At 51.9% G+C, this 14,744-nt stretch overlaps 1 protein-coding gene across 5 annotated transcripts in view; it reads right to left on the bottom strand.

Moving 5' to 3' along the window:
* The window catches only part of KAZN (kazrin, periplakin interacting protein), a 992,786-nt gene that overhangs the window by 138,189 nt on the left and 839,853 nt on the right, over positions 1–14,744 (bottom strand). Inside the window, exon 1 of one of the 5 annotated variants that reach the window (XM_032495236.1) lies at positions 15–484. The exons of 3 other annotated variants lie outside the window; for them this stretch is intronic. In XM_032495236.1, the coding sequence (XP_032351127.1) occupies positions 15–222 (208 nt within the window). In that variant the 5' untranslated portion in view covers positions 223–484. Of the gene's footprint in view, positions 1–14; positions 485–14,744 lie in introns of those variants that run through there. One more of the 5 variants, XM_032495240.1, reaches the window with a different exon arrangement.

Raw genomic sequence — 14,744 nt, 5'->3', positions numbered from 1 at the left:
CGGCGCGCACCTACCCGGCTGGCTGCAGTCGCCATCCGCTCGAACTGAGGGTGCCCCGGCGCGGGGCCGATCGCCGGGCGCCGCCGCGTCCGCCCCTGGCTCGCAGGCTGCGGGCCCCGGGGGGCGCGCCGGCCCGGCCCCCGCCCCGCAGGAAGGCGCCGGCTCGCCCTGTGCGGCGAGCTGGCGGACGCGCTCCCAGGTGCCAGAGTCTGCCGCCCGCATGCCGCGTGCCCGGGGGGCGCTGCCCGTGGCGGCGCGGGGGGCTCCCACGGCGGGCGCCGGGCTCACAACCCCCGCAGCCGCCGCCGCATCGGGGCGCAGCCGAGCACCGCCCCCGCCGCCCGCCCGGCCGCCCGCGCGCGCCGGACCAGGGCTCTCCGTCCGGCCGGACGCCGGGCCGTCCGCGGCCGCCGCACGCGAGGAATTCGGCCTCGGAGCCTCTCACGTGGGAACGACTCTCACTCCTGCGGCTCCTCCTCCCTCTCCTTCCGGGCTAGCGAAGGCCGCCGCTCGCCCCGCCCCGGCCCCGCCCCCGGCCCCGCCCCCGGTCCCTCGGCGGCGCCCTGACTCGCCCCAAGGTCCGGGGGAGGGCCAGGTCGCCTCTTTGTGCGCCCGGCCCTGGCGACTCCTTGCATCCCCACATGATCATTCCTGGAGAAACTGAGGGTTAGAAAGATGGCCAGTGTCACAGGGGTCGGGAGTGACAGGCCTGAATCCAGGTCGTTGAAAGCCCCAAGTGAGTGCATAGAGGGAGGGGAAGGTGCCTGGTACTCCCGTTTGCATTTGTCTCTCCACCCTTCTGACACCCTTGTGACAGCCGCTCTGAAGAGCTGAAGTCCCAGCGAGTGACCGAGAGAGGGCGGAAAGAGCGGGCAGGAAAAGGGGCGGGAACCCTGGGACACTTCCTTCACTCACCTGCGCTGTGTGACCAGGCTTTCCTTGAGTAAATACAACACTGAGCGCAATCGCTGTGCCAGTAGGGAGGAAAACTGATATGGTTCATACCCATGAGGAAGTTGTTATCTGGTGGGGGGGGTGGGGCCTGTGTCTGCACCTCACTTCCTGGGTCTCAGTTTCCCCATCTACAAAATGGGGCATCGGTAACTCCCACTCTGTCCATTCATCAGTGCTACTTATGAACTCCCTTCTGCAGCAGGTGAGGTGGTTCCCAGGCGAAGCCCGGGCCTGGGCCCCTGAGTAAGTAGGGGGCCAGTTATGAGGCCAGCCAAGCCCTGTAAGAGGTGTCGCCTTGGAGGGTCTACAGATCTGAACCCGCCAGCTGCTGTGCCTGGCAGAGTGAGTTTGCAGCTCTGAACCCCCTTTGATCTGGGGATTATGATGCTCTTTAGGAGGACTAATTACCTCCCTGCAGTCCCAGGAGGCAGGTCCAGTTTCCCCCAATTGTAGACACGGGGAGCCAGGGTTCCATGGCTGGGTGAGGAGTCACCCATTTTCCGTGGTGTCCTTATTCTCCCCTTCCAGGCAGCATGCACCCCACACTTTTCAGACCTGGCTCTGTAACCTGTGGCTCCCACTGGCCCAGGCCTGAGTTCTGGGAATGTCCTGGTACTGGTTTATGGCTTTCTGACAAGCTGTGGGAACCAAATTACTTTCCCCCCTGCAAGTCTCTAAAACATTTCACACGTCACTTTCTTAGTGGGCAAGGAGGTCTGCCTCTGAGCAACTGCTATGGCCTGGCCACCATCCATCCTAGCCTTCCCGGCTACCACCCACACCTTCCTTGTCCTCCCAGTGACAGGGACACTGGCCCAGCTGTAGAGGCCCACAGGGCTGCCTCAGTCCCCCTTCCCCTGTCTAACTGGACCCCTGACTGCCCAGTGGAGGGCTGACAGGTACACCAAGTGCTGGTGGTGCTCCCAGCTGGGGAACGAAAACCACACCACTCTGGGAGGAGTAAACTGACCCCACACCAGGTGACAGAAGATGCTGGGAATCCCTGCAGTCCTCTGCCTTTGCTGGGATAACGGGCAGAACATAACAAAAGAAAGACCGCTCTGAGCCCTGGTGGGTGGAGAAGATGGGCGTGCCCTCGCCTTCTGGACACATCTGGTCCAGGACACTGTTTCAGATGCCTTCAGGGATCCATCGGGGACATGGCTGAGTGCAGTGGGCAGTGCAATGGCTGCTGTGGTTTGTTTCATGGAGTATTTAGGTTGTATTCTTTTTACTGAGAATTTCTTTGCATGTTAAACTTGTAGGAAGGCCCTTCACTTCCACAAAGAAACACACTTTTCCCCATATTCCTTGAAATACATGGCACTCTTGATCAGCCTCCTGTTTTCCCACTTCTGATAGAAACATTCACTTTCCCCTTAACTCCATAGCAAGGAAACAGCAGCACAAGCATGAACTTGCCACTTGAGTTGGATGACAGGGAGACCTTAGGGAATGGTGGGGACTGTGGCAAACAAGGGGCCAGCAGCCCCTGCAGATTGTTCTCATACAGGAATTTGGCTCTTGTGCTACCAGAGGTTCTGAATTTTTTTTTTTAGAGCTACCAGGAAAGGAATTTTTAGGGGAAATCTAAGTTGGAAATGTTGGCAACTTTTTAAAACCCAAGAAGAAAGCGGAGAGGGAGGAGAAAGAACAACAAAGTAAATATGTCTAGAAGTTTCCATCTGGCCCCTTGGCCGTCAGTGCTCATTTCCCGGCCACCCTCACCGGTCCTCTCTGATGCCTCTCAGGAGTCTGCACGTGTTTTCTACTGACGTCTCAATAGTTCAAGCCGTTCCTCAGGCCCACGGCCCTGGGGGATTTCTGCTGCTCTCCTTTCCCAGTGAAGTTTGGCCTGGCTGTGTGTGCGTGTGTGTGCGTGTCCCCACACTCAGGAGCAGGACTTCACGTGGCAATTGGGCCCTCCTTCCCTTGCATTCTGGGGTTCTCAGACTGCCCAGCCCCCCTGCAGTTGGCTTCAGCCTCAGTCTCTCTGCTGACAACTCTGCTGGTAGGCACACCTCTGACGGCAGCGGCAGCCTGCAGTCTTCCAGAAAACCAGCTGCCTTGGGTGGGAGGTCTTTATTCCTCAAGGTATGTTTCTGATTATGAGGACACCCGTGGCCCAGGAGGTGTTTCTGCTGAGTTCTGCAACAGGAGATGCGGGAGCCAAGAAGTGACAGCCCACCTTCTGCCCTGAGCATCTGGGGCAAGCGCTCTAAGAGTGGCAACTCCAGGGTGGTTTTGATTGGAGACTCCAAGACTGGGCCAGCTTCTGAACGTGCAGCCTGTGCAGCGGGGCCCTACGCTGGGGTTAATGTCGTCGCCTTGAAATTCTTAATTATTTTTGAACTACGGTCTTCACATGTTCATTTTGCACTGGGATCTGCAAATTATGTAGCTGGTCCTACTCCCAGGAGATTTTCCCGGCCTCCCTGGGGGCTGCTGAGAATTGATGTTGGAGACGGCTGCGCCTGGGAATTGGCTCGCTCTGTTCTTCTCCAGGGTACATTGTGTCTGGCCTCTGCAAGGCAGCAGGAAGGGAGGATTTAGGGGGTGGGGTGGGGAGAGGCTGCAAGAACTGTCCCCAGCCGGTCGGTCCTCCTGACGACTCATAAGGAACAATGGCATCATGGGAATTCAGCGGGGGTCGGGTGCGGGCAGCCCAGCCCAAGGGTGGGGAGGCTGCTCTAGTTCTGAGCTCTGAAGCCAGACAGTGTCCCCATGATCCTGACCTCAGGCCAACAGGACACCACCAAAGGAAACAAAAAGGAGGCTGGGGGACAGAGACATAAGGGATCAGTGCAGTGCTCTTTCTGTTCACAGTGTCCCTTCATTCCCAAGGGAACTTCTTTTAGCTCACAGGAGCAAGGGACATGACAAGCTATATTTGACTTAAGGAGCAAAAACCAGAAACACTGTATTAAAGAACTCCCCTGAATTTGATATCAGCTTGAAGTTGAATATTGGAGCCGACTGGAATTTTTTTTTTTCTTGGCTGTGTTTTTAGTCTTTGTAGGAGAGATTTTACTGAGATCTCCCAGCCAACATAACTCTCTTCAGACACGTGGAACTAAGACAAGGTAGCGACTGTGGGTCCTTAGGAACCTGCATTGTTTTCCCTGTAACACCTTTGTGAACTCCTGAAGTCTGGGGACCTCAGCAGCCACAGCCTGGCTTACGTGTGACCGTGGCAAAGGGTCATTCTGTCTCTGTTTCTAAGCGCCCTCACTGGCAAAAGGCAAAATGAAGGCTGGGTTAGCGGATGTGAGGGGGGCTTTCCCAGCTCTGCCCGCTATGGTTGAGTGGGTCTTTTTAATCCTTCTCATGGTGGTTGTGTGGGTACGTTTTGTGTGTGTACACTAGTAGTGACAGTAAGTGTATTAGTTATCTATTGCTGCGTGACAAATCGCCCCAAAACTCAGAGGCTTAAAACAACAAGCATTTATTATCTCTTAGTTTCTGTGGGTCAGGAATCCACGGGCTTAGCTGGGTGTCTCTGGCTCAGGGCTTCTCTGCAGGCTGCAGGCAAGGTGTCAGCCAGGGCTACAGTCAACTCAAGGCTGTCCTTGGGGAAGATCTACTCCCAGGCTCACTCCTGTGGTTCTGGCAAGATTCAGTTTCTTGTGTTGGACTGAGAACCTCAGCTCCTCCTTGGCTGTGGGCCCAAGGCCACCCTCCGTTCTTTGCTGTAGGGCTACACAGACCTACTTGGAAAAATCACAGCTTACGTCCCCGAGGGCTCTGGGAAAGAGCAGGAGAGGGCATGCACAAGATGGAAACCACCATCTCTGTGACCTAATCTGGGAAATGACATCCATCACATTTTCCCTGTTCTGTTCTTTAGAAGTGAATCACTAGGTCCTTCCCACACTGGAGGCCACACTGGATGTTGAGAGGCATGACTACCAGGAGGCAGGGATCACCAGGGCCATCCTGGATGCTGGACCATCTTGGATGCTGCCCACCCTAGGAGGCTGGGGACACTCTCTGGAGGCAGAGAGACCAGGACTCAAATCCTGGCTCTGACACACACTAGTGTACGGTCTGGGACAAATCATTTCACTCCTGGAAGTCTCAGGTTCCTCATTTATAAGATGGAGATTATCATGGCCACTACCTTGCAGAGTTGTGGTAGGAGGCTTCAATGACAAAAGGCACACGCAGAACTCTGAATGGAGCTTAGCAAAAGGTAAACCCTCCAAAAAAATGGGCTTGGGGACATTGCCGGAGGAAGCCAGAGTGACATACCCATTGCTTCTAAGCCAGACAAGCACTATCCACTGTCTCCATGGAGATCCACAGCCTTTGATCTATTCCTCCGAAGCCCCCCGGCAGGCCCTGCGATGCTTTGTGGCCGAGGCCACCAGGGGGGGATGGTACTGATCTCATCTTCTTCCCTCGGCCATCCCAGTAGGACGCTGGGCCACAGGTGCAGCAGCAAGGCTTAGCCTGGGATTTTCCCCCAAACCTACTTAGACCTTAGCCCTGGGGGGGGGGGGGTGGATTTCACCCCAGGTCCATCCCGCCATCTGTCCTGGCCAGACCTTCTTGGCTGGAGACTTCTGTGCACCTGTCATGGCCTCACCGGTACTCTCTGGCGATCTTCCCTGCGTCCTGAATGACCTGGTGAAGATCCTAATCCCCTCTGGAAGTTTCCAACAGACCTGCCTTGGAGGCAGAAGCTTAGCTCAGAGCCAGGCACTGAAGTATTTTCACAGAGTGTGACTGACCTTTGTGCCCTGCCTGTCAGACTGTCTTGAGTCCCAAGTTAGTTTTTCAACTACAACAAAAGAAAAAAAGTCCTTCCTCAACCAGGGCGCACATATCTCCCGTCTCCTCTAAGCCTCTTTTTGGGGAGTTCATGTCAAGCAGGGAGGTCTCTGCAGAAACGTTGCAGCTTATTCAGAATAAATAGCAATAACATCAAAAGTACTATGACTTCTAATAATACTGGCAAACATTTACATAGCACTTACCATAGGTGCCAGGCACTGTTCTAAGAACCTTATACATTCATTTAATCCCCCCAACAACTCTGAGAATTATGCATACTATTATTATCTCCATTTTACAGATGAGGAAACAGACACAGAGAAGTTAAGTTGCTTATCCAAAGGCACACAGCCAATGAGTGGCACAGGCAGGACTGAATGCAGCCTGGCTGCAAAGTCTGGGCTAATAACCATCACGCTACTTTGGCAACAGGTGTCATTGACTGAGCACTCACTTCACTCCAGGGATCACCCTATCCCCATGTCCCAGATGGGAAAACTGAGGTTTAGGGAAGATAAAGGGATTTATCCAAGATAATGTGGCTGGTAACGGCAGGGTTGGTAGCCTAACCCTCAGAAGTGAGGGAAGTTCGCTGGGGGAATGCCTTCCATGTCAGGGTTCTGGAGAACGCCTACCTGTGGGCACCGTGGAATAGTCAACCCTTCCTTGATTGCCTCCTATTGTCAGGACTCGGAACCCGGGCATCTGGGGTTGGGTCCTCTGCTGTCCCCGGTGGCCACTAGTGGTACTTCACCTACCTCAACAGAAGGGATACTCAGCTGGGGTTGGGACCACCACGTGTACCACAGCAACTTTCAGGCCCCATGTCCCCAGCTTCCTATGTGTGATTCAAGAGACACAGAGGGCTGTAAGCCAATGAGTGCCCAAGATAAGAGTAACGGTTACTGTTTACTGAGCACTTCCACCTCCGTGCCAAGCACTCTGCAAGGTACTTGTTATTTTAACGTTGTAATTTAATTTACCAAAGTATAGAGGTAGAATCATCATTGTTAAGGGTTATTAGTAATGTTGGATAGAGCTCTTTACACATATTAGCTCATTTTAATCCTCACAACACTATATAAGCACTATCACAACCCTCACTTTATCAATGAGGAAGCCAAGAAACAGAGAGGTTTAGTAGCTCGTCTGAGGTCACACAGTAGAATAGGATGGAGCCAGGATTCAGAGGCAGGCAGTTCTGGCTGCAGAGCCAGTTCTCTTAATTATTATGCCATTTAAAAAATTATTATAAAAATTGTTATTCTGATTTTACAGTTGAAGAAACCAAGGCTTCGAGAGGTGAAAAGATTTGTAAGATCAGACAGCTTGTAAGTTTAGACCCAGTATTTCAACCACGTCTGTCTTCAGTTATTCTTCAGTTATTTACTCATTGACTCAACAAACACTGATAGTGTACCAACCACATGCCAGGCACAGTCCTGGGCTCGGAGGTAAAGCACCATGCAGTCTAGCCTGCCATGGGCACCTGGGGTGTACCAGCATGTGACACCCAGTGGGCTTAAGGCTGGCCTCCTGGAAACACTGGCAATTTCTGCAAAGGAGAAACTATTCATCCCTCCCCAGAACTAGATTCCTATTCATCCCTCTCCCATGGCCATTACCTGCAGAATGGCTCTTACAGGGACATGGGAAAGAAAACTGATTATCCTTGGGAGAAGCTGTGGCAAGGGTCTGTGGCACGAAGTTCTTCGCTTTTTTTTCTGCTTCTGCCCTGTACATACTAGTTAAGTTGGGCAAGTCAGGCCTCCTTCCTGGGGCCTCAGTTTTCCCAGTTGTGAAATGGGGATAAGAATACTTGCCTATATCCCCAAGACTGTTCTGTGAGGAACAGAGGAGACCAGAGGTGGAAAAGCCCATGTAACTGCAGAGGGCCAGAGAGATAGCCAGGCTTCGGGGCTGCTCAGTTAAGGAACCATTTGTTTATTTGCTTGTTCATTTCATTCCCTCAGTCTGCACTCGGCATCTACTGTGAGTCCACTCCTGTCCTAGGTTATGTGGGGAAAGGCAAGAGGACTCTGCGTGCAGAGAGCTCACAGTCCTCTTGGACGTTCAGTTGACAAAGGAGGACCGCTGGCAGATATGACTTGGATTATAACTCTCGGTGCCACAGATGCCTTACCACTGGGACAGCGATGAGCTCCTGCCACTCACCTCCCTGGGGAAGCAAGATGCCCAAAGACCAGGCTAGAGACTGGCTTCAAGATTCATGCATGCAGGGTGAGCACTGAGGCACAGGGAGGCTGTCCTGTCCTGTCCCTTTAAGGCTTTAAGTGCCAATCTCTCCTAAAGCGACCGCTCTTAACAGGGGCCACAGGCAAGTAGGAACCACAGAGTAAGAACCTTGTGCCAAGGCCTGGGCCTTTCACATGAAGGTCTCTGAACTACCTGCAAATAGTAATTAGGCATCTCAACACTGAGGGAGGTTTTTCTGTTCAAAGACAAAGCTAGCTTCTCCTTCAGAGAAAAACATAAGTCCAGAGAGGCTCAGATACTTGCCTAGAGGCACACATCAAATCAGGCGCCCAAGCAGACTGACTTCATGAAGCCCTAGAGCAGTGGTTCTCAAATTGTGGCCCCTAGACTAGCTGTATCAGCACCCTCCCTGCGCATTTATGAGAAATGCAAATTATCTGCCTCACCCCCGCCTCCTGAGCCAGAAACTTGGGGGTGGGGCCTGACAGTCTGTTTTAACAGCCGTCTCCAGGTAACCCTGAAGCTGATAAAGTTGAGGGCCACTGCCATGCCTGGAGGAAGGACTGCTGGGTCTTTGTGTCCTTCTGAGTGGGGAGGAATGAGGCAGTGGAGCGTAGCAAGGTCATTTTTTCAGTGGCTGTGGCATCGCCATTACATAACCGCCCCTCCCCCACCTCGATGGATTTTTGGCACCCAGAGTCCATACTCTGGGGCCCTTCCTTGTCAAGAGGCCACCTGCCTGGGCTCCAGAGGCCTGTCCGCACATGCCCCAGGTTGCTTTCTCGTAATTACAAGCTTTACCTGCCTGCCCGCCTGCCAGAACTTAGGCTTGTCTCAGACTCCAGGCTTCTCCGACCCTGAAGGCAGAGCACGCATGGCATTCATCACCACCACATGCGCAGATTAGGGGTTCCGTGACTTCAAGGGCCCCCAGCAAAGCCAGGAACGGGCCTGACTCTGCCCCCCAGCGGCCCCCGTGGGGGCCAAGCCCAGGAAGAAGAGGAACGTTCTGCACCCTGGACATCAGGAAATAACCTTATCAGAAATCGGCAACGGCCTCTAGTCCCAAAGGGACTCATTGCAATTTGTTCTGAATTCTTCTTTTCCCAGCATTGTCTTTTAAATATCTTTGGAACTGGTTTTGAGAGGCAGATTTGTCAAACAGATATGCAGGAAGGACTGGCATCTCCCCCCGAAGTTTCTCATTGAAACACATGAGCAGAGAAATGTGTTTTCCAATGTGAAAGAAGTTGCATTCTTCTTGTTTTTTAAAGACCTGACCCTTGAAAGTAGAACGTTTCTCCCAGATCAGGGGCCCAGTGGAGGGATACCCGGGGATTCCTAGGGTGAAGGACAACCCCACGAGCTGCTGGGTGGACCTTACCCCAGCCCCCCTGTAAATTCAAGGCAAGGTCAGGGTTTTAAATTATGTCCACAGCGCCAGGCACACAGCAGGCACACACTCGAATTTGTAGATTGATGGGAAGATCTTGGGTTCTGGCTCAGGGTCTCCCAGTTGCCTGTGCTAAACTTAACCATCCCCTTCCCATTTTCCCTAAGCGTCCCATGTCTTTACTGTGGGCCCAGAGGAATGACGGACCCTCTAGTGGCCTCATCTTATGTAATCCCTCAGCTGCCCTAGAGAGAGGGGTACTGCTATGATACCCATTTTAAAGCAGAGTAAACTGAGGGTAGGAGAAGTGAGGAGAGGCTGCAAACTGGTGGCCCTAGAGCCAGCTGTGGCCTGGGAAGGTGTTTTCTTTGCCTAGTACTCCACCAAAAAGCATTTAAAAAATTAGTTGCCAACATTTAAAAACGTGGATAAGTTATACCCCAAAATTCAGATGTTTTGCTTTGTTTCGGAAAAACCAGGAGATCTGGTGATAGAACCCCCTCCTCCGTCCCACATGGTGCCAGTGCACCCCACCCACTTCCTGTCATCCTCACCGCTCCCGTATTGTCTTACCCCTGCTCCCTCGCCCCTGTAGGTGACCCGCCTGGGCGCTCAAGGCATGAAGCCCACAACCACTGGTCTTTTTCTGTCTATCTGTGACTCCTGCACATCTCACCAGTGCCCACTTCCGGGAGAGCCTGATGTTAGATCAGAAGGAGCACTGGACAGGAAGTCAGGAGATGTGGGTGTCTGTTCTGTTGTTTGTGTGACCTTGAGCTGACCCTTTCCCTCCCTAAGCCTCCGTTTCCCCATCTACACAATTAGGTTGGAGAAAAAGATCCCCCAGAAGCCCTCCGCTCCTATCAGCCTAACGAAGGCCCCTCGCAGCTGCAGAGCCCACTGGGAAACGGTCCTAGGGACTGCAGACAGGCCAGGTGCAGGGTTACCCGCCTGAGCCACCCTGTGGCTGTGAGCGCCCCTTGGCAGGGAGGTGGTCTCACTAACCCAGAGCTTTGTCATCAGCACCTGCAGGGGCCGAAGTCGGACCCTTCCCAGTGACAGAACAGCGGGTCCCTCCCTTGAAGCAGCCTCCAGCATCAGTAACTTAATTGCACAGAGAACAGCATCCATCAGGGAAGACCCAGACACTCCCTGCTCTGAAATGCAGGATTACTGAGCTGGGAAGTGGAGCCAGCTTTTCCCTGCCCAGGTCAATCTCAGGACAAGAATGCCCGCCAGGCACTGGCTAAGCCAGGTGGCGCTCTGTGCTGCCAAGAAGAGATACTCATTCAAGTTCCAGGAACAGAGAGCATGCCTTCATCCTCCCTTCTCTTCCTCCATCCTACAAACATTTGATAGAGGAGGACACTAAAGCCCAGAAAGGGGGAGTGATTGCCCAAAGTCACACAGCAAATCAGTGCCAGAGCTGGGTGAGAACTCAGGCTTCTTGACCCCCTTCCTGGGGTACTTCCTGTATTCTCTGACCCTCAGGAATTTAGACCCCTCCAATTCTTTGGATGGGGCTTTAGGAGGGGGATGGAGTGGCCCACATGGGCAGGGGCTGTCTGTGTGGTCCAGAGTTCTAGCACATGGCTTGTGCATGGTGCCCAAGATGCAAACCGCTGCAGAGAGAAAGGGGACCCTCAGGCCTGGGGGAGGCGGGGAGCTGAGCTGCCCAAAGCTTCTAGGATAGAAGCTTGGTCCACAGGAAAGGTTGCAAAGCCCACATTTGTCATTTGTTGTTCTGTGGTTGATTTCTAGTTTCATGCCACTGTGGTCGGAGAAGATTCTTGAAATAATTTCTTTCCTCTTAAATTTATTGAGGCTTCTTTTGGGCCCGAGTATGTGCAAAGCCCACATCTGGCTCACAGACATATTCTGTTTTTCCCACAATGTTTTATAAAAAAATTCACATTAGTTGTCAACATTTAAGAATTGGGGAATTTCACATAAAAGACAAGATTTCTGGCTTCTTTGAAAGAGTCTCAAGATTTGGCAAAAGCTGGACCACATTTCCACCTGGTAGTAACTGGCATGAGGAGGTACGCTCCCTCTTGTTCACCATGTCCCACCATCCTTCCTGGTTTATGACCTCCCTGCATATAGGTTTGGGGATTTCAAACCCTGATCTGCAGCCTCCCATTTTAAAGTCACCCCCTTTCTCATCCTGGTCACCACGGGGGAAATTCTGGTTATCATTGGTTCTCAAGGGGGGCAGTTTTGCCCCACAGGGGATATCTGGCCACATCTGGAGACATTTTTGGTTGTCATAATTGGGGAGGGGTTTACTACTGTCATCCAGTGGGTAGAGGCCAAGGATGCTGCCGAACATCCTATGATGCACAAGACAGCAGCGAACATCCTATAATGCACAAGACAGCACCCCCCACCCTCCCAACAAAGAATTATCTGGCCCCAAACTTCAGCAGTGCTGAGGCTGAGAAACCCTCGAATCAAGAGACTTCAGGTCAGGAACCAGAGAGGGAGGATCACCTGTGCCAGGGACTGATTGCATACTGAGTATCATTTAGGCAAAGTGGAAGAAAGCCTGGATGTGTAAAATGCGGTCCTCGCCCTCTAGGTGCGTGGGGGTGGTCAGCTGAGGGAATGCAGAGGGGGGATTCCCCTGACCAGGTACATCCATGGGGTCTTGAGGACAGAGGTGTTACCTGGCCCGGCTTTGAAAGGTGCAGTGAGGATAGGAAGAGATGGGGAGGTGAGCATTTTGGGCAGAGGGAACAGCCTATGCAAAGGTGTGGTGGCAGTAACAGACCCAGAGGCACACATCCGAGATGAGATGTCTTCTGTTAGGGGAGGGAGGGAGGTGGGGTTGGAGGAGGAGACAGTGGGCAGGATGTTAAAGGGGTCTCCAAGTCAAGGTAAGTGAAAGAGAGAAGGCAGCCCATAGGGAACCCTTGCAAAGGTAGTGGAGTATTAGCTTTGTGACCTTGGAGAAATCACTTAAATGCCCAGAGCCCCAGTTTCCTCATCTGTTCAATGGGAGAATAAGAGTGATAACTGTCACATGTAGAACTTACTATGTGCCAAGGCACTGAACTGTGTGTGATGGATTTAATCCTCACAGAAGCCCTACAAAGTATAGACTACTATTATTTCCATTTGATAGCAGAGGAAACTTTGTGGCAGGCAGGTAAATTAACTTTAACTTTCCCCAGGAGACGGCTAGTAAGGAAAGAAGGTGGGATGTGAACCCAGGCAGTCTGGCTCTAGCACGCGCTCTGCCAATTGTTCTGCTCTTCTGCCTCTCAAGAACCTCCTGGGTGAGTTGTCCTTAAGAATAAATGAAATAAAGCAGGTAAGGTGCCCAGCGTAATTCTGGCACAGAGTTAGCGCAGAAGCTGTGAGATATCGCATAGAGTCCCAGCCCAGGTTGATGGAGCAAAGTCTAGTTCACAGCACTGGTGAAAACAGGAGGTTCTGTAGTGGGCAGGTCTGCTCTGGGGAAGGATGGGGGTAGAGGAGGGTGAGAAACAGCTGCTCCACTCAGGTGAGAAGCAGCTGAGCCAGGTTTCTGGAAACGCATCTCCATTCGCAGTGCTTCAGCCCCTTGCGCCAGCCGCCGCCACGCTCTTTAGCATCTCCACCACTTGGCTCACCCCATGCCCCCTGCCTGGAACGTTCTCCATTAAACCCCTTCCGTCTATCCTTTCCAGCCGATCTCAGGGGACACTTGCTTCCGGAAGCAGTCAGGACATGCCCGGGCAGAGTAACTGTGCCTTGTCTTCATACCCAGAGCATTTTCTTTCAAACTCAATTGGCCCTCCTAGGGCGTCATCTCAGAACTCCTCACCCTTCACTGTGCAGGTGTGTCTCCTGGGATTTTGTTAAAATGCAGGTTCCGGGGGGGGGGGGTCTGAGGTTCTGCTTTTCTAACAACCAGGAGATGCTTATGCTGTTGGTCCTGGGACCACACCCTCTTGAGTGCCACACTCTGAGTCCCATAGTCTCAGGGCACTTCCTGGTGTGTGTGTGTGTGGGGGGGTTGTCATTTTTCCAACACGGACAGACAGGATACTCCTCTGGGGCAGGGGCTTCATTTTTAACTGCCAACAGGGGGCAGGGGGCAGGAGGAGGGGAAAATGTTGGCCCATCAGTAGCGGGATTGCCAGATGGAATAGTCCAATCTGACCCCGCTTCCAGGTCTTCAGAAGAGGGAGGCATAGCCAGCGTCTCCATGACTGAGGGAAGCCTGGGGTCATTTCATCGCCAGCTACCCTCAGTGATGAGCGTCTAGGGTCGCCAGCTTATCTTTTAGAAAAATATGAGATTGTTGGTAAGACAGTAAACAGGATGATTTTTCATTTTAAGGATTACTTACATGTTTCAACTAATCATTCGGGCTTTCAATTGTTACACTTCATTTTATATTTTGTGATGTTGAAAAAATATAAATAAGTCCTTTTTAACATTTTCATTTTATAGGACAGAAAGCAAAATGGCTGGACTCTGCAATGAACTCTGGACTCATGTTCAGCGTTGGGCTATGTCCCTCAGGTCACTGGCGGCACCGTGGTGGCTTGTTTCTTTCTTCCTAACCCCCCGCCCCACCCCCATTTTATTAAGATACAATTGACATGTAACACTGTGAGTTTACAGTGTACAAAGTGATGATTTGGTGTATGGATGTATTGTGAAATGCTTACTGTAACAAGGTTAGTTAATACATCCTTCACCTTAATATCTACTCTCTTGGCAACTTTCAAGCATTTAATACAACACTGCTGTGGTCACCACGCTGTACATTAGATCCCCAGAACTGATTCCTCTTATAACTGGAAGTTTGTCTCCATTGAGCAACATCTCCTCATCCTCCTCTGACCTCAAGACCCCCCTACCCACCCGCCCCTGGTCACCACCATTTTCTTTGTTATTGTGAATTTGACTTTTGTGTTTAGATTCCATATGTAAGTGATACCATATGGTATTTGTCTTCCTCTGCCTGGCTTACTTCACTTAGCATAATGTCCTCCAGGCTCAGCCGTGTAATTGCAAATGGTAGGATTTCCTTCTTTTTCATGGTTGAATTAAAAAAAAAAATTAGGTTGAATTTAGGTTGTTTCCATGTCTTGGTTATCGTAGATAATGCTGCAATGAACAGGAGGGTGCACATGTTTTTTCGAGTTAGCTTTTTTATTTCCTTTGGATAAATACCCAGGAGAGGGATTGCTGGGTCATATGGTGGTTCTATTTTTAATGTTTTGAGGAGCCTTCATACTGTTTTCCATAGTGGCTGCACCAATTTACATTCCTACAGTGCACCAGAGCTCCCTTTTCTCCACATCCCTGCCAACACTTGACAGTTCTCGTATTTTTGATAATAGCAGAATATTCTAACAGGTATGAGGTTTTGACTTGCATTTTCCTAATGATTAGTGATGTTGAG

The sequence above is a fragment of the Camelus ferus genome, chromosome 13 (assembly GCF_009834535.1).
Source record: "Camelus ferus isolate YT-003-E chromosome 13, BCGSAC_Cfer_1.0, whole genome shotgun sequence".
NCBI lineage: Eukaryota > Metazoa > Chordata > Mammalia > Artiodactyla > Camelidae > Camelus > Camelus ferus.
The sequence above is the reverse complement of the archived record's forward strand: the minus strand, read 5'-3'. Positions and strand labels throughout refer to the sequence as shown.